The 23,821-nt window shown below is 37.8% G+C and overlaps 1 protein-coding gene and 1 pseudogene across 1 annotated transcript in view; one reads left to right on the top strand and one right to left on the bottom strand.

Moving 5' to 3' along the window:
* Positions 1–637: 637 nt before the first annotated feature.
* LOC107423552 (floral homeotic protein AGAMOUS-like) lies at positions 638–1,880 on the bottom strand (annotated as a pseudogene).
* Positions 1,881–4,963: 3,083 nt separating this feature from the next.
* LOC107423551 (remorin) overlaps positions 4,964–23,821 on the top strand; it is a 28,466-nt gene continuing 9,608 nt past the window's right edge. The window contains exon 1 of the mRNA XM_048478263.2: positions 4,964–5,146. Within this exon, the coding sequence (XP_048334220.2) occupies positions 5,014–5,146 (133 nt within the window). The 5' untranslated portion in view covers positions 4,964–5,013. The remainder of the gene's footprint in view (positions 5,147–23,821) is intronic.

Raw genomic sequence — 23,821 nt, 5'->3', positions numbered from 1 at the left:
AAGAACCCAAGTCACAGGGATTTTTGACATCTTATGAAAAGAAAAAGACAGAAATGACTCTGAAATCGCAATTTTATTAAGAAATAATTATTTGAGCAAATGATCAACTAGCTTAAACACGGGATAGAAACACTCCACTGTGTTAGAATCCAAAAGTGCCAAAACCACGAAAACAATCAAAGCAAAGAAAGCATGAACAAAATCTTCCAGCCTAGGCCTATAAGAAGACAGGTGTAAGGAATCTTCAAAGCTGCAAGATGGCTATAAACCGATCCTGGTTGCAATCCCATAATGGGGTTTTCTATCTATTCCTATGTAGCTATCTGTGAAGTTGGTCAAGATGCAGAAGGTGCCCCAGATGGCGATGTGAATCGCGGTCAGGTACTTGTTGAAGATGGTGCAGGATTCAGGAACTTAAACATGAAGACCGTGCCTGTCGGTAGGATTTTAATGACACTTCCTGCTCCTTTGTATGCCATATCACTCAAGGAAGAGATAGTTCCACCCATTTTTTTTCCGAATGGTTTAACTTTGCTAGAAACCATGAAATAGAATTTATTCTATATATATATATATATATATAGGGAGAGTGCGGGAGAGAGAGATAGATGAAAACAGAGTGCACATAAGGATAATATTTGAGTGATTCTAAGTTTTTGAGTTTGATTAACATTGAATAAAAGCAAAATACCAACCAAGAATCTTCAACTGTAATTAACAAAGACTAAGAAAATTGAAAAAAAATCTGCCCACAGTTACAAAGAGATAAAAAAACCCGAAAATAAACAGATTGTATTATTTTGGTTTTGATGTAAAAGAAAAATCTACCAAAGTTTCTCATTCTTAAGATAGAAGTTAGAGATTTCCTCAAAGTGGGTTTTCCCTTTGTGATCAGATCCACTCATTTGAGAAGGAAATCCTGGCAACTCCATGGAGGAGGGATGGTACTGCATGACTGGCATCATCTGCAATGGCTGCTGCTGCTGGAAATACTGGCTCATTGAAGAACTAGGAATACTATTGTTATCAATATTGTTCAGCACCATATAATTCTCTACCATTCCAACCGTTGGATCAAAAAAAACTGCCCCACCACTACTTAACAAAGGATTATTACTGTACAAACTGTAGTGATTATAATCAACAACACTGTTAGAGCTTGATGAAGTACTAGCAGCAACATTTTGATGATGATCATAGCCACTAGCTGCTGCTTGATTATTCATCATCCTCATCATTCTCATCTGATTATGATCAATCATAGGATTTGAATAGACATACTGAGGCATTGGGGCACTTTGAACCATCTGATCTACCTGTGGGATATTATTAGTATTCAAAGGAACGACCTTGTGATCAAACAGGTGGTCAACATGATCATGTTGGTAATAATTACTCACTTGGTTCTCCGTCCTAAATTCAATCATGCTCTTCACGGCTTTAATCTTCGAATTCAATCTACTAAGAAGACGACCAAGTTGATGGTCCCCAGATGAAGAACAGTAATGGGTGATGAGCTCATCTGAGATTGGGTACTTTGCTTTACGAAGTTTGTCGATTTTAGAGTCAACGTTCTTCTTCCTTTCAATGTAGAAATCAGACAAATTAGAGATTTTCTTCGGAGGTTTGTTAGTGGTGGCCGCTTGATATCTTTGGATGATACGTATGACTTCATTGTGATCTTTAGGCCATGTTTCAAGCTCCATTGATGGATCCTTGGTATGATTATTAGGATCATAGATTATGATGCAAACGTCTGTGCCACAGAGAATAGACAATTCATAGCACTTCTTTGTCAATCCTTTTTTTCTTTTCTAAAAAATTAATCTCCTAGATTTTTCATTCTCTATGAGTTCCATCTTCAATCTTCCACGACCCATATTCTGAATTTAAACAAAAAACCAACATAGAATTTGATAATTAATCATGAAAAAATAACTTAAAAAGAACAAAAAAAAAAAATAGTAAAAAATTTAAAAAAGTATACCTTTAACTTGAAAAGTCTTCAATGGCTTTTTTTTTTTTTCTATGAAATTGTTTAATAAACAGATTTGTATTTGTTTTATGAGGATTTTTCTTTTTTAATTGAGACACAAACATATGTATATATATATAGTAGTGTCTATAAGGTTATTATTAACTATAGAATCTTAGAAATAAGGAAAATTTTTTATTTTTATTGCATTAAAAAAAATAGAGATTTGGTCTGGATATTGACTCTAATGCAGTTTTGGAAAGATAAAATTCCTTCAAATTTTGTGTAAATTTGATGGAAATTATTTGCAAAATTAACGTTAATATATAATTTAATTTTTATCGGAATCAAACAATATCAAAGATGAAAGTCAGCATCATCCATAATCTTTCAAAACAGTGACAGGTTGATTCTACTTCCTATATCAAACAGCACTTGTGGGCCCACCCTTACTTGTATAGCCTTTTTTTGTTTTTTTGTCTTTTTTTCTTTTTTTCGTTTAATACTTAATAGAGATAGGTTCTTGAAATATCTTAAAAAAAAAAAAAATCAATTAATCATAGATCGGATTTCAACAGCTCAATTTTTTTTTTTTTTTTTGTGGTGCTCTTCTAAGAAATAATAAATCTCTCGCGTATTGATGATTCTTTTTTTCCCCCCAATTTTTTTTTTTTAAATATTTGAAATTACTTTTTTTTATTTAATTGAGATTTAAAAAAAAAAAAAAATTGGCTATCCATGGTCAAGATGATGGAAGAAAATCTTTGGAAAAAAAGTGGAGTCCATAAGAGATGGTGTAGTTTCTAGTAAAATTATTTTATTAAATTTTGCCAACATAAAACACGATCACACTCCGTGTATACGTGGCAGAAATATGGCACCGAATTACCTGCATTACCTGTCCGCAAGAACCAAGCATTTACAGCGTGCATCGAACAAAAACCAACTTGGACCATCCGACCAATCATGCTCCATGCCCCACTCCATGTTCAATAGAATCCGGTTTATAGAGCTTAAGTGCAGCAAATAATCATAGTCCCATCACATCTTGGTGAAGTCCGTACAGTGTGTGTAAATATATATATATATATATATATATATCTATACTATAAGTCTTCTATACTATAAGTCTATATTATAAAGGAGAAAGAGAAATGGTTTTTGGTCCTTTTTTACTGTTTATTTTGGTCCAAAACGGCACTTCTCCTATATGTTTTGCCAATCTGTTTTTGTCCTTTTTTACTGTTCATTTTTTCCTCATATTGTTATTTATTTTAGTTTTTTTTTTTTTTTTGGAAGGAATAACTTGTATGGCTTTAACTTGATTTCAATGTTTACTCTTACTATTAAATTTGTTTAATTCAGATCAATAATGCCTATGTCATTTATTTTATTTACAATATTAAACATAATTACAAATAAGATGATAGTATTGTCTATTTCAAATTTTGTATAATTTTGTCAAAATAAAAAGGAAATATGTAATTTTCACTTTTTGATCTATGGAAAAGAATTTGAACTTTAATAACTTAGCAAATTTTTTAGTTGCACTCAATTAAACCCTAATTTATCAAAAGATGGTTAAATCATTATTTTAATATAATAGTGGTGCTAAAATGATAAAAAGCAAATAGTTGTGGTAAAATACAGTGGATATGCACATAATATGATAATAGTTATACATAAGAGTTAGACATTATTTCAACATTAATACAAAATCAGGTTCAAATATCCATTTTATGGTTTGGGTGAAAAGAGTAATATATAATAGGAGTGTTATTAATAATGCAAAAAAATAGAAATAAATAAAAAGAGTAAAAAAGAGTTGGATAATAAAGCCATAGATTTATATTTCCATATTTTATTATTATATATCATTTTATTCTAAATAAATTTGAAGAATTTTTATAAAAAAAATCAATAATAAAATTATTATTTTTTAAACATTAATTCTTAATTCAATAAAATGTTACCTCAAACAATACTTATAACCATACAAATTAAAAAATATCACTGAAGTATTACGTTTTAACTACATTTTGGATTTGATATTTACCATATTTGAGTATTGAAGTGTAACAATGCTGTCTATGAGGACAATCAAGTAGCTCTCCTCACACATTGTTTTTTCAAGATCAAATTCCCCAACTCCAATAAGAAATTTAAAAAATCAAAATTTTTATTTAGTAAGTTACTTGAAAATAAAAAAAGTATAATATAATGAATAAAATATAAAAGGAAGAGAAATCAATGGCTTAGTTAAGTTAATAGAAATATAACAAATATTAATATTTTTATCTTTTTTATTATATGATGAAAACATAATCCATGATATATGCAACATCTCTCTAACAGTATGATGAGAGTAGCGAGGAAAAGTTTGCTCAGCATAAAGACAAACAAAGAATGCTTAATTGGCTATCATGAAATATTCTTTACGTCAATATTGGAATGATAGACAATTGTAACTTTTTATATACTACTACAAAATATTTTATTTTTAATATCCTACATTAATAGCACTAACATTAATATTTTGTAAAATACAAAATGTAATAGAAAATAGTTTAAATATTACATATTTTTCTATTAAATCTTGCAAGTATATTATAAAAGTATTAATTGTGCTAAAATATCATCATTTATAATGCAAGTACTTTGTGTTTTTACTGTTCATTTAATTTTTTGCTTAGTAAAAGAATGTTTTATTTTCTACAAAAATAAATCACTTTTCATGAAATACTTTATATGATTATTTTATTCAAACAAATTTTCTCCTTTCTATTAATATAAAATTAAAAAACTAATTAGTAAATAGATGATTTTTAAATTATTATATCATAATAACCATAAAATTATTTTAATTAGAAATATTTTATATAAATTATTAGATATCCAAATTTTATATTAAATCACGTGCGATGCACGTGGCAGACCTAGTCTATATATCTATATATATATATATATATATATATATAGGTAGATAGGCGTAAGTTTATCCAAAAGTGAAAGCATTAATTTCATCACTCACCGCTTTGATGGAGACCGAGACGAAGAAGATCGAAGCAGAACCCATTCCTCCTCTGGCTCAGCCTCCTGACGACGTCGCTTTGGAGAAAGCCGCCGCCGCCCCTGTCGGCGATGAACCGAAAGCTCTCGTTGTCGTTGACAGTAAGTTCTCTTTATGTTTCTTTCTACTTGCTTTTCACTGTCAATGCATCTTCATTTCTAGAGTTTTTTTTTTTTTTTTTTTGAATCATATACAATAATTTTTCATGAATTCAGAATTTTCTAGTTGTGAATGTAAAGTGATTTAACAACTGAATTAATTTTACTCTGTTAGAGTTGTGTTTGGAAACAGGGAAAATTATAGAGGCAGAAAAGGAATTCTTGTGAGATATGTATTTCAGATTGTACGGAGAATATGTTAGTATTAAGAAACTCGGGTTGGCTTTGCTTGAATTTTTTTTTTATTTTTTGAATTTGAGTATATCCAGCCTGTAATGTGGAGCTCTTCTTTTGATAATTGGTTCTTAATTTTAATTAAAAATGTTTAAATTTTAATATAAAAGTAAGATATTAATGGTCGTGTTACATGTAGCGTTAGGTTGCTTTTTGTTGATTTCATAATTAACTTGTTGGAGGCATTAATGGTGGACTTAATTTTTGTTTCGGATATAATTTGTTCGATGAACAAGCTTAAAATTAAGAATTAATTTTTCCTTTCTTTTGTTTTTTTTTTTTTCTTTTTGTGGTTGGGGGTATCTTGTGAGAACATATAAATTGAAAATGATTTTCTTTTCCCCAAAAAAAAAAAAAAAAGTTGAAAATGAATTATAAGGCATGCATGTTCTTCTTTTTGTTGGATAGTATAATGGGGCCAGTTGTTGTTTTAACTGCTTCCACCTGTTAATTAAAGCTTTGTTCCAAAAGCACTCGATGATTAGGGGTCTTTTATTAAGTTAATAGCTTAATTTCTAATCAAGTTGTGAATATAATATAAATATTTAAGCCCTTCCAATTTCATTCACTCCATGTTATTTCTACAATCTTTCAACTTGGTATAGAACCAAAAGATCCAAAAGATCTTAGGATCCAATTATTTAAAAAGTAGAAATCATCTACTATTTAAAAATTACAAAATAACTTATCTATTTATTTTTCCCTCGATAACCACATCTTCATTTTACTTATTATGATAACTAAACTATAAGAAGATTATTAAAGCATAAAACAAAATTAAAATAATAAATGGGTAAAAAAAAAATTTGAAATTATAATAATTTAAGTGGTAAAAATTCATATGTTATGAATGAATAGATTATATATATGTAATTATTTTGAATGAAGGACCAAGAAGCACTTGCCTTACTATCTCATAACAAAGAAGGCCTCGCAATTAAGGGGTTTTGATAGCGAATTACCGAAAGTCGGCATTTCTTTAAGAAATTTTGAAGTTGAATTGTACTCTCGAGCCATTTCCTACATGGCAATAACCAGGTCACACTAGTTGAGAAATGATAAGCACCATATTTATACTCCTTGGAGCTAATAAGTTATGACCTCCTTCATGGTATTGGAATATGGTATAATTTAGTTCGATGAGGAAAAAAAAAAAAAGAGGATGATCAAAAGCCTAAAAGGAAACAGCTTATATTTATTATTCCAATTTGTATATTTCAGGCCACTAGCTCATGATTTCTACCGCTAGAATCCAGGCTCTCTTCCCTCTAGCATTATTTACTGCATTAATTTATCAACCTTGCAAGAAATGTACACATGATAGGGACTTGCAAGAAAGATTGAGAACTTTTCTTTATAACCTAAAAAATGCAATCCCAAATGCTTGCACGGACAAGGATAACAATTATAAGGTGAAACCTTTTGATCAAACAGGTGGTCAACATGATTATGTTGGTAATAATTAATCACTTGGTTTTCCGTCCTAAATTCAATCATGCTTTTCACGGCTTTAAACTTCGAATCCAATCTACCAAGAAGACGACTAAGTTGATGGTCCCCAAATGAAGAACAGTAAAGGGTAATGAGCTCATCTGAGTTTGGGTGCTTTGCTTTACGAAGTTTGTCGATTTTAGAGTCAACGTTCTTCTTCCTGTCAATGTAGAAGTTAGACAAATTAGAGATTTTGTTTGGAGGTTTGTTAGTGGTGGCCGCTTGATATCTTTGGATGATACGTGTGACTTCATTGTGATCTTTAGGCTATGTTTCAAGCTCCATTGATGGGTCCTTTGTTGAATAAATTAATATTTGTAGATTTGGCATAATCAATTACTCACTTATAAGGCTTATTTATACCATTAATGGAACTGGCTTATTTTATTATTTTGTAGTAGGGCCCTTGGTCACACACTCTCTATAAGACTCCAGTTGGCCCATTAGACTGGAAGACCAATTCTCTTTAAAAGCCCAATGACTTACCCATATTTTTTCTAGTATTATTATATTATTAAATTATTAGTATTTTGTGTGTGTTAAAATTAATGGGTAAGTGTGACTTGCAAAGACTATAAAAGGTCTAGGGCAAGCAAATAAACATATGCCATACGGTATTTTGATATTAGGGTTTTCAGAGATCTGAGAGTGGTTTGAGAGTAGTGTGTCCATAGGCACTACTTTATATTGTTTTTTATTTTACAGGATTAAAGATTTAATTTATCAATAGCTGCGTTTGGAGGTTAGTAATTCATGATTAATAAAATTTATTATGTATATTTAGATCCATAAAATTTCTAACAATTGGTATCAGAGCCTGGTTAATATGCATAATAAATTTCATTGTGATTAGTCTTCGTTGTATCTACGATGATCGAATTGAACTGTATATGGCCATTGAATGATATGTGGGATTCAAATATATGTTCTTTATTTTATTTTTTTTCTTTCTGCGTGCATGGATCTGTGAAGCTATGATCTTGATGTGTGAAGAAACATAATACATGCCTTTAAAACAACAAAAAAAAAAAAAAAAAAAAGAAATTGTGATGCGAAACTAGTGGTAATCGGGTTTTGAATCAAATTTGTGCAAAGTATATAAACCTTGTTTTAGTTCGAATTAAAACCTGGGCATGGTGGAAAATTGTTTTTCGATGTGTTTTGTATTGTTTAAAATCTAGAATTGAACCTGAAAAGCCTTAAAAAAATAAAAATAAAAATAAAAATTGGAGAAACCGTGGCCGAATGCAACCTGTATTTGTGAATTGTTTTTGGTTAATTTTTGGCCAAAATTGATGCCAACAATGAGATGACAACAATGAGACCAATTTTGCCTCAAAAAAAAAAAATTTCTGCAATTTTCTTGGAATTACATGGGTGTTTGTTTGAGTTTTGGCTGAAACAATTCTTGTGTTGGGTGTTTATTTTTCTGCATTTTTGAACCAAATTGATATGGGGCAAAACTTTCTCAAGAGGAGAGGAATCAAAAGGCATCTATTTTGCTCAAAATTTTCTGGAATTTCTTGTGATTACATGGTTGTTTATTTTTTGAGTTTTCGCCGATTATAATCTTAAGTTTGGGTGTTTGTTTTAAGCTCTCCTTTAGTCAAATTGATACTTTAAAATTATTGCCCATACCGAAAGGAGAAGAATGGCGCCGGTATTGTATAAAACGGTGGCTGGAATTGAATTTTACAGGCGGGTTTGTCAACCGGATCATGTGACCCGTTAACCAGGAAACCGGGTCGTCCTTGACCCGGCTGAAGGAGGAAGAAGGCTGACGTCAGCAACCATCTTGCTGACGTCAGCAACCCGAAATTTTTTTTTAAAAAAAATTTATTTGTTTTTTTTTTGTTTATTTATTTGTTGATGATTTATTTATTTATCTATTGTTTATTGTTAATAATTAAAAAAAAAAAAGGGAAATTCTTGTTATTTATTTATTTATTTGTTTATTGGTGATTAGTTCAGTTATTTATTTGTTTAATTATCACATTCCAATTTTATTAAATTAAATTAAATATTTGTAATTGGAAAATTGGATTGTGTGAGCTTACCCAAAAAGACTTTGTGCCTAGTTGGTATAATAGTGTGGGATTTTAGATACTCACCTGTCGTGAGACTTATTTTGTCTGTATTATGTCTACCAATGTAATATGTGTTGGCATAGTGGATGGGTTATCTTTTATTTACCTATATCATGAAATTGCCAATTTGTTAATTATCTCCCACTTATTAACCAGGGTCTATACGGGTAACTAGGCTACCCTGTCGGTAGTTTTAGTTGCTTTGTATGACGCCTGGAATGGCAGTGGAAGTTAATTAAATGCCATGTATTGCAGGTTCTGAGTTGCCCTGTCGGTGATTCAGTTCAATGCATTTGATTGTGGTTATTTGGTTGACTGTCCCTGGCCCGCGAAAGGGTATCTTTAGTGCTACAAAGACCCTAGCGATATTGATAATTTATGTTTTATGTTAAGGGGCTGGAAAATAGTTATTGTTTTATATATATTAAATGCTTTATTGTGCTTATTATTTTCACAGTTAGTAGCATTCTGAATGTTCTGCCTATGACTGCTATGATAAAATTGGATGGGATAAATTATCAGAAGTGAAAAAGACCTTGGTTATGAATTTGACATTTATGAAATTGGATTTGGCTTTGGAAATATATTCACCCAAGATACCAACTAATGATAGTAGTGCAGTAATTAGGAAATTTTATGAGGATTGGAAGCATTCTAATAAGTGCTGCATGATGATGATGGAGAATTACATGAATGAAGCTATATATACTAATATTCCTAAGGTTGATGTATCAAAGGAACTTCTTGAGGAGACAGGAAATAAATTTATCAAGTTTGATATGAATGAGAAGCATTATTATTTAGATCTTTTGAATAATACTAAGTATGATGATGCTTATCAGATAGGAGAAAAGAAAGAGTACTTCAATGGAAGGTGTGGCTATTGTAATAAAGTTGGACACAAGATGATAAAGTTGTTGGTTTGAAAACTTTATGTGGCAATTTATATAGACTTGAGTTATTTAATAATGATCTTAATTTTTCTATTAATTCTGTTGTTGCCCCTGTTATTGCTTCTAAACTTCCAAGAGTTAATGATAATTCCTCAATGTTGTGCCATAAGCGTTTGGGACATATTTTTAGGCACAAGATGGAAAGGTTAGTGAAGATGGAATACTTACGAATCTTGATTTCTCCGATCTGTCGACTTGTGTAAAATGTGTGAAAGGAAAGCTAACTTTCAAAATTAGAAAGGATAAGATAGTAAGGTATGTTTTGGAATTAATCCATACTGATGTATGTGGACCTTTCACTCCAACTGCTTTGGGTGGTTATAGTTATTTTATTACCTTTATTGATGTTGTTTCTCGTTATGGACATGTTGAGCTTATTCATGAGAAGTCAGATTCTTTAGTTGCCTTTAAAGAGTTTAAGGTAAAGATGGAGCTTCAAAAGAATAAGAAGATAAATGCTGTGAGGTCTGATAGAGGTGGTGAATTTTATGGCAGATATGATGAGACTGGACGGAACCTAGGACCATTCGCAATTTATTTACATGAATGTGGCATTGATGCGCAATATATAATGTCTAGTACACCTCAACAGAATGGCATAGCCGAAAGGAGAAATCTCACTTTGTTGGACATGGTGCGATCTGGGTTGACAATTTCTAGCTTGCCAAATTACTTGTGGGAAGAGGCTTTAAGGACGGCTGCTTATATTTTGAATCAAGTTCCAAGTAAATCCGTTCCTAAGACTCCTTTTGAGTTATGGTCAGGAAGAAAACCTAATTTGCACCATTTGCGAATATGGGGTTGCAAAGCTGAAGTAACAATTTATAATCCCCAAATTAAGAAGTTGGATCCTAAAACCATTAGTGGATATTTTGTTGGCTGTTGTATAAGATCTAGGGGTTCAAGATTCTTTTGTCCTTCTCACACCACCAGAATCGTGGAATCAGACAGGGCCATTTATTTTGAAGATGATTTTGGATTTGATGATAATAATGGAACAAGGGTGCCTCAGTTTAGAGAAGAAAGTGTTTTCATTCCCAGTATAGTTGTTCCTGATAGAGATATTGTTGATCCAGTAGTTGATGAACTAGTAGTTGGTCAGAATGAACTCATTGTTGAAGAGCAGGATATTCCAGCTATTACAGATGCTGATGTACCTTTGAGGACATCACAAAGGACTAGGAGATCAGCTATTCCTGATGACTATGAGGTTTACTTGTAGGAGCATGAGTTTGACATAAGTGATGATTCAGATCCAGTAACTTATGAGGAGGCCATAAGCAGTTCAAACTCAAATTTTTGGTTGGATGCAATGGAAGATGAAATGAAATCCATGGCATCAAACGGAGTTTGGGATTTAGTTGAGTTACCAGAGGGTAGCAAGCCTATTGGGTGCAAATGGGTCTTTAAGACTAAAAAGGACTCTAATGGTCAAGTGGAGAGGTATAAGACTAGACTTATAGCTAAAGGGTTTGGCCAGAAAGAAGGAATTGATTATACAGAGACTTTCTCTCCTGTATCCACAAAGGATTCTTTTAGAATCATTATGGCGATTGTGGCTCATTATGACCTGGAGTTGCATCAGATGGATGTCAAGACTGCTTTTCTGAATGGTAATTTATATGAGGATGTATATGTGGTTCAAGCAGCTGGTTTCCAACAAATAGGGAATGGTAATTTGGTTTGTAAGCTTAAGAAATCTATTTATGGTCTTCAGCAAGCTTCAAGACAATAGTATCTTAAGTTTGATGAGGTTGTCATCCAAAATGGCTTTAAGGAGAATGTTGTTGATAGATGCATATATAAAAAGGTCAGTAGGAGCAGTTTTATATTTCTGGTGTTGTATGTTGATTACATACTTTTGGCTACTAATGACACTGATCTATTAGCTGAGACAAAGCAAATGTTGTGCAACCATTTTGATATGAAAGATCTTGGAAGGCTTTTTTTGTTTTGGGCATCAAAATTGTTCGAGATAGAACTAATTATGTGTTGCAATTGTCTCAAAGAGCCTATATTGATAGAATCCTTAAGAGATTTGATATGCATAATTGTTCTCCTGAAAGTATGCTGGTCACAAAGAGTGAAAGATTTTCTAAGGATCAATGTCCCAAGAATGATAAAGAGAGGATGGCGATGAGAAATTGTCAGGACCCGTCCAGAATTCCTCCTCCGGAACCCTAGACAGCCCTGATCCCAGGGAAATACCACCGAACCTTCCAACGGAAAATCCGGCAGCACCTCCCCTAAGGGATTTACTTACCACAAATTTACCTGCACTGAAAACACACTTCAAAAATATCCCCTTATTCCTCCCACAAACTACAAATTGGTTCCACAAATTGCAGTACTTAAAAAAAATAAATACAGTAATCCAGTGCAAAATAAATACAACAAGAGTGAAAGAAATATTACAACTGCAATAAAAGAATATCAGGGTACTGCCGAACTAAAACAGCGAGGAAGATCAAGTCCGCTCCGAGTGAACACCGACAACCTGGTACCTAGAGGAACGGAATTTAAGAGTGTGAGATGCTAATCATCTCAGTGAGCGACCCTACTACTATACCATATATTATCACAGTAATAAGTATAAATAATAATTATTTGGAAATAATATTTTCTCTCAAAACCCTTACAATTCTCTCAGTTGGAAAGGTTCCCCTTTTAAAACAATTTCACAAAACCCTTTATCCATATTCCCCGAAAACCAAGACATCAATTAAATACCAGAAGCGGTAACAATTATATTTTTAATTCCAATTCAGTTTCCAAACATTTTATTTTTAAAACACAGTTCTGAAAATCATTTGATGCACCCACTATATACCAGTGGCGCCAACAGTACCCAGCGTCCCAAGGTACCGCCAGACAGGAGGTTATAGAAAGAAACCGGCATACGGTCGCGTGGCGTCCCACTGCGCCGCTGCTAACCTGGTGTCCCGGCCAAAGGGGGGTGGCCGCCCTCTCCGATGGCATCCACAGGACACCCTCATAATATCAACCGCGCGCTACTCACACCCACCTGCGCGCTAATCACAACCGTGTGCACACTAACCATATCACATATACCATATCACATAATCAGAACACCAGTACGTGCACGGTGCATCTAAAAATTATAAAATCCTTAAATTTAAATCATAAAACAAATTTCACATTTTTCATAAGCATAGCGGGCATAATCCATCCGCTTGAACCGGGAAATTCTCCACAATTTCCTTATAATCCATACCATAAATTCCATGATTTTCAAATCCACCAACTCCCAAATCCATCAATTCAAATATCCACATTTTTTCCAAGCATAAATAATTTCTCGAAATATCATAATCAAATCCCATAATATTTTATGGGCATATTTCATAAAAATTGAAATCACCAACATAACCAAATATTTTCCTTGAAATATTTGAAAATCGAATCGTGCCCAATTTACCATTAAAACCACACCAATTTCAAAATCCTCAAAACCATAAAATAATTCCACACGGCATAAATTTGTAGAATTCGCATTTTCTTAAATCCAATAAATTCATAAATAATTCTACAATAAATCCAATAAATATTTGGCACATAGAAATTAAATTCCAAATATTTAATTCACACATAATATATTCATCAATTAAATTCCCCAAAATTAATTTGAAGGTCGGTCACTCACCTGGAGCACGCAATTAACCCATGATCTACTACGGGATCAATTCTACGACTCACCGGTGCTCCGAATCGAAGCTCGAGTGATGCTAATCACAGATCCGGTCTTAATTTCCGATGATCGTACCCGACGGGGTCGGAATTTTATCGGGAAGCTTTTCGGATTTTGGCTCTGCAATTCTCCCAAACCGTCGCGAATTGGTGGAAACGGAAGTCGGATTTGGGTTCAGGAGGTCGAACACTGCGGACTGGAGCTGGCCGGAATTTTCGGGTACTCGCCGGAACAGTAATTTCCGGCGGGCCGCCACGTCACCGGCAACCGTCGCCGGAACAGTAATTTCCGACGGTGGCCGTTTGCTGTGAAATTTTGCAGATTTGTAGATCGTGAGGAGAGCAATCCAACGGGACCGACGGTGAGCAAAACGGAGGTCGGACGGCGGAGAAATCACCGTTTGAAGATTTTCGACCCTTCACCGGAAAACGCTCCGATCCCGGCGCGTCGGTGGTCCGATGGCCGTGATTTTTGGTGGGTAGGCCGGACTTGAGGAGAGGATGCTGGGTGTATGGCGCGTGTACTGTATATCGGCCGGAATAGTGCCGATTCGCGGTGGCCGGCGGTGGAGGGGAAAAATCGCCGCCAAACTTCGGACGTCCGATCCGGGCGCGTCCGGCGGCCGTTCGCCGTGAAATTTGGAGGTTTTGCCGGAAATGAGGTGGGCAAGCTTCCTGTCCGGTGCGTGTACAGTAACTCGGCCGGAACAGTGGCAAAATCCCGTGGCCGGCGGTGGCTCTCTCTCTCTCTCTTTCTCTCTCCTCTCTCTCTTTCTCTCTCTTCTTTCTCTTTCTCTCTCTTCCCCGAGAGTTTTTCAAAATTAAAACCCTGCGTGACACTGTTCATGCCACGTGGACCACTCAGAAGCTGACACGTGGCATTTCACTGTTCACGACCCAAAACATTAAAATAATACAGTATCCGATAAACTTCAAACGTCCATAACTTTTTAACCGGATGTCCGTTTTGAGCGTGCCGCTAGTCTGTGAACTCGTATCGACGAGCACTTCACAACCATGCATGAGTCAAAGCTCAATTCCCCATAAACAAAAAGTCAACTCCGGCACCCCTTGGACAGTTTGGACCGCAACTTGTTTCGTCCATAACTTTCAAACCGTAGCTCCGTTTTCGACGTGCTACCAGTCTACGAACTCGTGGCATCGTGCACTTTGCCACGGTGCCCTAGTCATCTCGAAATTCCCACCGAGTCAAAAAGTCAACTTTTGACCCCTTTGGTCAACGGTCAACGGTCAACCTCGGTCAACGTGCATGGATTCCGGTGCGATTTGGGACGGGGTGTTACAGCCTTCCCCCCTTACAAAAATTTCGTCCTCGAAATTTCCGCACGTCACTGGAACAGATACGGGTACTGCTCACGCATCTGTGCTTCGGGTTCCCACGTTGCTTCCTCGACCAAGTGGTTCCGCCATAAGACCTTAACTAGAGGAATAGTCTTGTTGCGTAGCGTGCGTTCCTCGCGATCCAAAATCTGTATTGGCTGCTCCACATACGAAAGATCTTCCCTTATCTCTATATCCGGACTCTCGAGTACGTGCGACGGGTCTGCAATATACTTCCGTAGCATCGACACATGAAACACGTTGTGTACTCGAGCTAGCTCTTCCGGTAACGCCAACCTATACGCCACCGGGCCAATCCTCTCCGTAACCTCGTAAGGCCCAATATAACGAGGACCCAACTTACCTCGTCGTCCAAAACGTACTACTCCTTTCCATGGAGATAGTTTTAGGAATACCCAATCTCCTACCTCGAATTCCAAATCCTTTCTACGCACATCGGCGTAACTCTTCTGTCTATCTTGGGCAACCTTCAATCGATCCCTAATGATCTTCACCTTGTCCAAGGTCATCCTTAAATACTCAGATCCGACCGCATTAGTTGTTGCAAGGAGCCTCTCTTCTCCTACCTCACTCCAACACAAAGGTGTCCGACACTGCCTCCCATATAAAGCTTCATACGGGGACATTCCAGTACTCGCTTGATAACTGTTGTTGTAGACAAACTCTATCAGTGGCAGTTGTTCATCCCAGCTACCGCTAAATTGCATAATGCAAGACCTTAGCATGTCTTCTAATGTCTGGATTGTGCGCTCTGCTTGTCCATCAGATTGTGGGTGAAAAGCGGTGCTGTAGTTAAGTCTTGCTCCTAGTGCATCAGCCAACTTCCGCCATAGTCGTGAAGTAAAGCGCGGATCTCGATCGGAGACGATGGCTAACGGTACTCCATGAAGACTTACAATGCGTTGCACGAACAACTAAGCTAACTTCTCGGGTGAAAAATGTTCTCGTACCGGTAGGAAGTGTGCCGACTTGGTGAGACGATCAATGATTACCCAAATGTCGTCGTACCTTCTAGGTGTAGAAGGAAGCTTGAATACGAAGTCCATATTGAGTTCTTCCCACTTCCACACGGGAATCGGTAAAGGTTGGAGTAGTCCCGAAGGCTTCTGTCTTTCTGCTTTCACTTGTTGACAAATCAAACACTTTAATACGAAGTCTGCCACTTCTCTCTTCATACCAATCCACCAATAATACTTAACAAGCGTCCGGTACATCTTGGTACTTCCCGGATGCATCGCATACATCGAGCTATGCGCCTCCTCTAAAATCTCCTTCTTGAGTCCTGGAATATCCGGAACACAAAGTCGTCCTTTATACACGAGGGCTCCATCCCTCCTTATGGAAAATTCCGGATCAAGACCTTCTTGTACCTTGCCCTTAATTGTCCTCAACTTAGGATCTTCCATTTGGGTCTCTACTATACGATCCACCAACACCGGTCGTACCTGGAAGCTAGCCATGAGAACTCCTGAAGGATGCATATGCATTAACACCCCCATCTTCTTCAACTCCACCATGAGAGGTAGTTGGATGACTTGGATGTGAGCAAGGGATCCAGTAGCCTTCCTACTCAAAGCATCTGCCACTACATTCGCCTAATAGTGACTTTAACTTCCCTCTTGTGCAACTTTCCTTCTCATGCCCACTAATTAAGGATAGTCAAATTGGTCCACGAGAACACGATCTACAAGTCTTGGTCATAGTCGAACGCTAACCATAAGGTGCTTCTAAAGCATGCATCCTTAAACCAACAACCAACTCTCGTGACTCGATCAGCACTTTAAAAGGTTAGATTAGAACTTAAGTCTAATTTCCTCAATTACTGGTATCACCAAGTTAAGGTTGAGATTAATTCACTTGTCTTCGATTACCCTCCTAGTACTTACAATTATAAAACCCTTGCTCCTCATTGATTAACCAATAGTCTTAACCTCGACAAACATCAATCTTTCTTTTAACTAAATTCATCAAGGTCATGAATAAAATTCTCAACATCCAAATACCATTCTTGAAAACCCTAAGTTTCCCCCATTTCAAATAGATTCCATGAATTCACACCTCAAGCAATAAGGAATTTAAATCTTAATTCTAGCATCACCACCAATACTATGAACAAATCACTAGATCCTTAACCCAATAAAGTATTCCACACTTCTTAAATTCTAACTCCGTCCCAAAAATCATACTCCTTATCATTGTAAATTATCACCAACAATATCAACCACCTTGAATCGATGAAGCACCATCAATACGAACCTTAAATCTCCAAGGAAATAAGATATCAAGATCTTAGCTTCTAGAATGAAAAATAACCATGCTTAAACATCCAACCATGCCTAAGGAATCATCCTCATCTCATTAACCTCATCAACCACCAAGTAGAACTTTAGTCGCTATCCGGAGCTTGCTTGATTCTCTAAACGCTGTCGTACCTTCTCTTTGTGAATGATAGTTTAAGCACGAAATCCATGTTTACATCTCCCTACTCTTACTTATCGGTGACCTAAGTACCTTTATTCGGATCTTGCAACTTCCTTTATCGTGCCAAACCACAATGTTACCTAGTGAGCATTCCATACGTCTTGGTACCCTTGGGGTGTATCGCATACTTTGAATCGCGTGCTTCCTTTAAGATCTCCTTTTTGAACTCAACGATACCCTGCTTTGGATTCTCGACTGGCGATACTTAACCTTAAGTCGCTTTTGGAAAAACCATAACATAAAACAAATAATAAAATATATTTTTCAACTATACCTAACTTGCATAGGCAATTGTTAAAACTCCACATTGAAATTCATATCTTAAAATTCATAGCATAAAATAAAATATGCACGCTTGTAATGGAGGTACGTACGACACCTTCTACATGTTACGTAATCCATGATTCCAACTGTCGCCGACACTCTGCTACCAATACAAACCAGGGTGGTTGCCTATATTGGCCGTCCAATCCCCTGGACTCGTAGGCAACATGATCATGGGGCTAGCTCTACATGGACCACATTGGTTCGCCGCCTCCATATGGTGCAGTATAATATTCAAACAACATACATAAAAATACATGTATGAACACAAACCAAAAATACTTGAATAAAACACCTTTAATTTCAAATACCACTTTGAAAAGCATTTAAATTTTGATAATCGATCGGGAAAATATTTTGACGCCTTGAAATCGATCAACACACATCCTTAGGCAATCATCATTCTTCTCCATGAACGAAACGGATACCATTCACGATGATAAGCTTGACCTTCAAAAAGAAAAGGCATCCTCGACCATCGACTAGGCCATAGGAATTCCCCGTTAGGCTAGATGATCCTAATTGACACCCTCGAAGATTAGAGTTATTCAAACTCGGGCAACGAATTTACTTCGAGACAAACAGAAAGAACGCTTTCACACGGGTAAAACGAGAGATTAAACACGGATAGGATGCACAACAATGCACAGTCCCCTAGGAATACTAGAACCTAGAGCTCTGATACCAACTGTCAGGACCCGTCCAGAATTCCTCCTCCGGAACCCTAGACAGCCCTGATCCCAGGGAAATACCACCGAACCTTCCAACGGAAAATCCGGCAGCACCTCCCCTAAGGGATTTACTTACCACAAATTTACCTGCACTGAAAACACACTTCAAAAATATCCCCTTATTCCTCCCACAAACTACAAATTGGTTCCACAAATTGCAGTACTTAAAAAAAATAAATACAGTAATCCAGTGCAAAATAAATACAACAAGAGTGAAAGAAATATTACAACTGCAATAAAAGAATATCAGGGTACTGCCGAACTAAAACAGCGAGGAAGATCAAGTCCGCTCCGAGTGAACACCGACAACCTGGTACCTAGAGGAACGGAATTTAAGAGTGTGAGATGCTAATCATCTCAGTGAGCGACCCTACTACTATACCATATATTATCACAGTAATAAGTATAAATAATAATTATTTGGAAATAATATTTTCTCTCAAAACCCTTACAATTCTCTCAGTTGGAAAGGTTCCCCTTTTAAAACAATTTCACAAAACCCTTTATCCATATTCCCCGAAAACCAAGACATCAATTAAATACCAGAAGCGGTAACAATTATATTTTTAATTCTAATTCAGTTTCCAAACATTTTATTTTTAAAACACAGTTCTGAAAATCATTTGATGCACCCACTATATACCAGTGGCGCCAACAGTACCCAGCGTCCCAAGGTACCGCCAGACAGGAGGTTATAGAAAGAAACCGGCATACGGTCGCGTGGCGTCCCACTGCGCCGCTGCTAACCTGGTGTCCCGGCCAAAGGGGGGTGGCCGCCCTCTCCGATGGCATCCACAGGACACCCTCATAATATCAACCGCGCGCTACTCACACCCACCTGCGCGCTAATCACAACCGTGTGCACACTAACCATATCACATATACCATATCACATAATCAGAACACCAGTACGTGCACGGTGCATTTAAAAATTATAAAATCCATAAATTTAAATCATAAAACAAATTTCACATTTTTCATAAGCATAGCGGGCATAATCCATCCGCTTGAACCGGGAAATTCTCCACAATTTCCTTATAATCCATACCATAAATTCCATGATTTTCAAATCCACCAACTCCCAAATCCATCAATTCAAATATCCACATTTTTTCCAAGCATAAATAATTTCTCGAAATATCATAATCAAATCCCATAATATTTTATGGGCATATTTCATAAAAATTGAAATCACCAACATAACCAAATATTTTCCTTGAAATATTTGAAAATCGAATCGTGCCCAATTTACCATTAAAACCACACCAATTTCAAAATCCTCAAAACCATAAAATAATTCCACACGGCATAAATTTGTAGAATTCGCATTTTCTTAAATCCAATAAATTCATAAATAATTCTACAATAAATCCAATAAATATTTGGCACATAGAAATTAAATTCCAAATATTTAATTCACACATAATATATTCATCAATTAAATTCCCCAAAATTAATTTGAAGGTCGGTCACTCACCTGGAGCACGCAATTAACCCATGATCCACTACGGGATCAATTCTACGACTCACCGGTGCTCCGAATCGAAGCTCGAGTGATGCTAATCACAGATCCGGTCTTAATTTCCGATGATCGTACCCGACGGGGTCGGAATTTTATCGGGAAGCTTTTCGGATTTCGGCTCTGCAATTCTCCCAAACCGTCGCGAATTGGTGGAAACGGAAGTCGGATTTGGGTTCAGGAGGTCGAACACTGCGGACTGGAGCTGGCCGGAATTTTCGGGTACTCGCCGGAACAGTAATTTCCGGCGGGCCGCCACGTCACCGGCAATCGTCGCCGGAACAGTAATTTCCGACGGTGGCCGTTTGCTGTGAAATTTTGCAGATTTGTAGATCGTGAGGAGAGCAATCCAACGGGACCGACGGTGAGCAAAACGGAGGTCGGACGGCGGAGAAATCACCGTTTGAAGATTTTCGACCCTTCACCGGAAAACGCTCCGATCCCGGCGCGTCGGTGGTCCGATGGCCGTGATTTTTGGTGGGTAGGCCGGACTTGAGGAGAGGATGCTGGGTGTATGGCGCGTGTACTGTATATCGGCCGGAATAGTGCCGATTCGCGGTGGCCGGCGGTGGAGGGGAAAAATCGCCGCCAAACTTCGGACGTCCGATCCGGGCGCGTCCGGCGGCCGTTCGCCGTGAAATTTGGAGGTTTTGCCGGAAATGAGGTGGGCAAGCTTCCTGTCCGGCGTGTGTACAGTAACTCGGCCGGAACAGTGGCAAAATCCGGTGGCCGGCGGTGGCTCTCTCTCTCTCTCTTTCTCTCTCCTCTCTCTCTTTCTCTCTCTTCTTTCTCTTTCTCTCTCTTCCCCGAGAGTTTTTCAAAATTAAAACCCTGCGTGACACTGTTCATGCCACGTGGACCACTCAGAAGCTGACACGTGGCATTTCACTGTTCACGACCCAAAACATTAAAATAATACAGTATCCGATAAACTTCAAACGTCCATAACTTTTTAACCGGATGTCCGTTTTGAGCGTGCCGCTAGTCTGTGAACTCGTATCGACGAGCACTTCACAACCATGCATGAGTCAAAGCTCAATTCCCCATAAACAAAAAGTCAACTCCGGCACCCCTTGGACAGTTTGGACCGCAACTTGTTTCGTCCATAACTTTCAAACCGTAGCTCCGTTTTCGACGTGCTACCAGTCTACAAACTCGTGGCATCGTGCACTTTGCCACGGTACCCTAGTCATCTCGAAATTCCCACCGAGTCAAAAAGTCAACTTTTGACCCCTTTGGTCAACGGTCAACGGTCAACCTCGGTCAACGTGCACGGATTCCGGTGCGATTTGGGACAGGGTGTTACAGAAATGTTCGTTATTCTTCAGCAGTAGGTAGTTTGATGTATGCTCAAGTATGTATACGGCCTGATATAGCTTTTGCTGTGGGTGTGCTTGGTAGATTTATGAGCAATCCCGGTCCTATTCATTACCAAGCAGTTAAAAAAAGGTCTTTAAGTATCTTCAGGGTACTAAAGATCATATGTTGACATATCATCGCACCAACTCTCTTGAAGTAGTGGGTTATAGTGATGCAGACTATAAAGGTTGTGTGGATGATAAGAAATCTACCATTAGTTATATATTTATCATGGCAGGAGGTGCTGTGTCTTGGCAGAGTGCTAAGCAGTCAGTGACAACATTCTCGACTATGGAGGCAGAGTATGTGGCGTGTTATGAGGCTACTCGTCATGCAGTTTGGCTTCGAAATTTTATTCGTGATTTGGGAGTGGTTGACTCCATTGAGAGGCCTATTATGATGTATTGTGACAATACTGCAGCAGTATCTTTATCCAATAATTTAAAAAAAAAAAAAGAAAAAAAAAAGTACCCGTAGTGCGAGGTACATTGATGGTAATTATTTTGTGGTTAAGGAGAAAGTTGAAAAAAGGCCTTATTACAGTTGTTCACACGCCTACTTACAGCATGGTGGCAGATCCACTGACCAAGGCCTTGTCCGTAGGCATATTTGAGGAGCATGTGTCCCGTATGGGATTGTTAGATAGCTGAGACCGCTGTGGGTCAGTGGGAGTTTGTTATAATTTCTGCAGTAATATCCATGTTGAGTATTATTTATTTCTTTGAGTATTTTGATACATTGATATATGTGGATCATTATTTATTTATGAGATGATTTATTGTAACACCCCGTCCCAAATCGCACCGGAATCCGTGCACGTTGACCGAGGTTGACCGTTGATCGAAGGGGGTCAAAAGTTGACTTTTTGACTCGGTGAGAATTTTGAGTTGACTAGGGTACTGTGGCGAAGTGCACGATGCCACGAGTTCGTAGACTGGTAGCACGTCGAAAATGGAGCTACGGTTTGAAAGTTATGGACGAAACAAGTTGCGGTCCAAACTGTCCAAGGGGTGCCGGAGTTGACTTTTTGTTTATGGGGAATTGAGCTTTGACTCATGCATGGTTGTGAAGTGCTCGTCGATACGAGTTCACAGACTAGCGGCACGCTCAAAACGGACATCCGGTTAAAAAGTTATGGACGTTTGAAGTTTACCGGATACCGTATTATTTTAATGTTTTTGGGTCGTGAACAGTGAAATGCCACGTGTCAGCTTCTGAGTGGTCCACGTGGCATGAACAGTGTCATGCAGGGTTTTAATTTTGAAAAACTCTCGGGGAAGAGAGAGAAAGAGAGAGAAGAGAGAGAAAGAGAGAGAGGAGAGAGAAAGAGAGAGAGAGGACCCGCCGGCCGCCGGTCATTTTCACGTTTTTCCGGCCTAGTTACTGTACACGCGCCGGCCAGCCAGATTGCCCACCTCATTTCCGGCAAAACCTCCAAATTTCACGGCGAACGGCCGCCGGACGCGCCCGGATCGGACGTCCGAAGTTTGGCGGCGATTTTTCCCCTCCACCGCCGGCCACCGCGAATCGGCACTGTTACGGCCATTTTCCGGCCACACGCGCCTGACAGCCTTGATCCTCTCCTCAAGTCCGGCCTACCCACCAAAAATCACGGCCATCGGACCACCGACGCGCCGGGATCGGAGCGTTTTCCGGCGAGGGGTTGAAAATCTTCAAACGGTGATTTCTCCGCCGTCCGACCTCCGTTTTGCTCACCGTCGGTCCCGTTGGATTGCTCTCCTCACGATCTACAAATCTGCAAAATTTCACAGCAAACGGCCACCGCCGGAAAATACTGTTCCGGCGACGGTTGCCGGTGACGTGGCGGCCCGCCGGAAATTACTGTTCCGGCGAGTACCCGAAAATTCCGGCCAGCTCCAGTCCGCAGTGTTCGACCTCCTGAACCCAAATCCGACTTCCGTTTCCGCCAATTCGCGACGGTTTGGGAGAATTGCGGAGCCGAAACCCGAAAAGCTTCCCGACGAAATTCAAACCCCGTCGGGTACGATCATCGAAAATTAAGACCGGATCTGTGATTAGCATCACTCGAGCTTCGATTCGGTATATGATTCGTAAATTTTAGTTATCGTTTGTGTTTTGACCCCCCGGGTACCGGGTATTATTTACCCGAATAAAATATTAATTTATTTGACTGTCTGTGAATTTTGTTCTAGGAGCACCGGTGAGTCGTAGAATTGATCCCGTAGTGGATCATGGGTTAATTGCGTGCTCCAGGTGAGTGACCCACCTTCAAATTAATTTTGGGGAATTTAATTGATGAATATATTATGTGTGAATTAAATATTTGGAATTTAATTTCTATGTGCCAAATATTTATTGGATTTATTGTAGAATTATTTATGAATTTA

Source organism: Ziziphus jujuba, chromosome 3 (assembly GCF_031755915.1).
Source record: "Ziziphus jujuba cultivar Dongzao chromosome 3, ASM3175591v1".
NCBI classification, from domain to species: domain Eukaryota; kingdom Viridiplantae; phylum Streptophyta; class Magnoliopsida; order Rosales; family Rhamnaceae; genus Ziziphus; species Ziziphus jujuba.
This window is presented reverse-complemented; position numbering and strand designations above follow the sequence as displayed.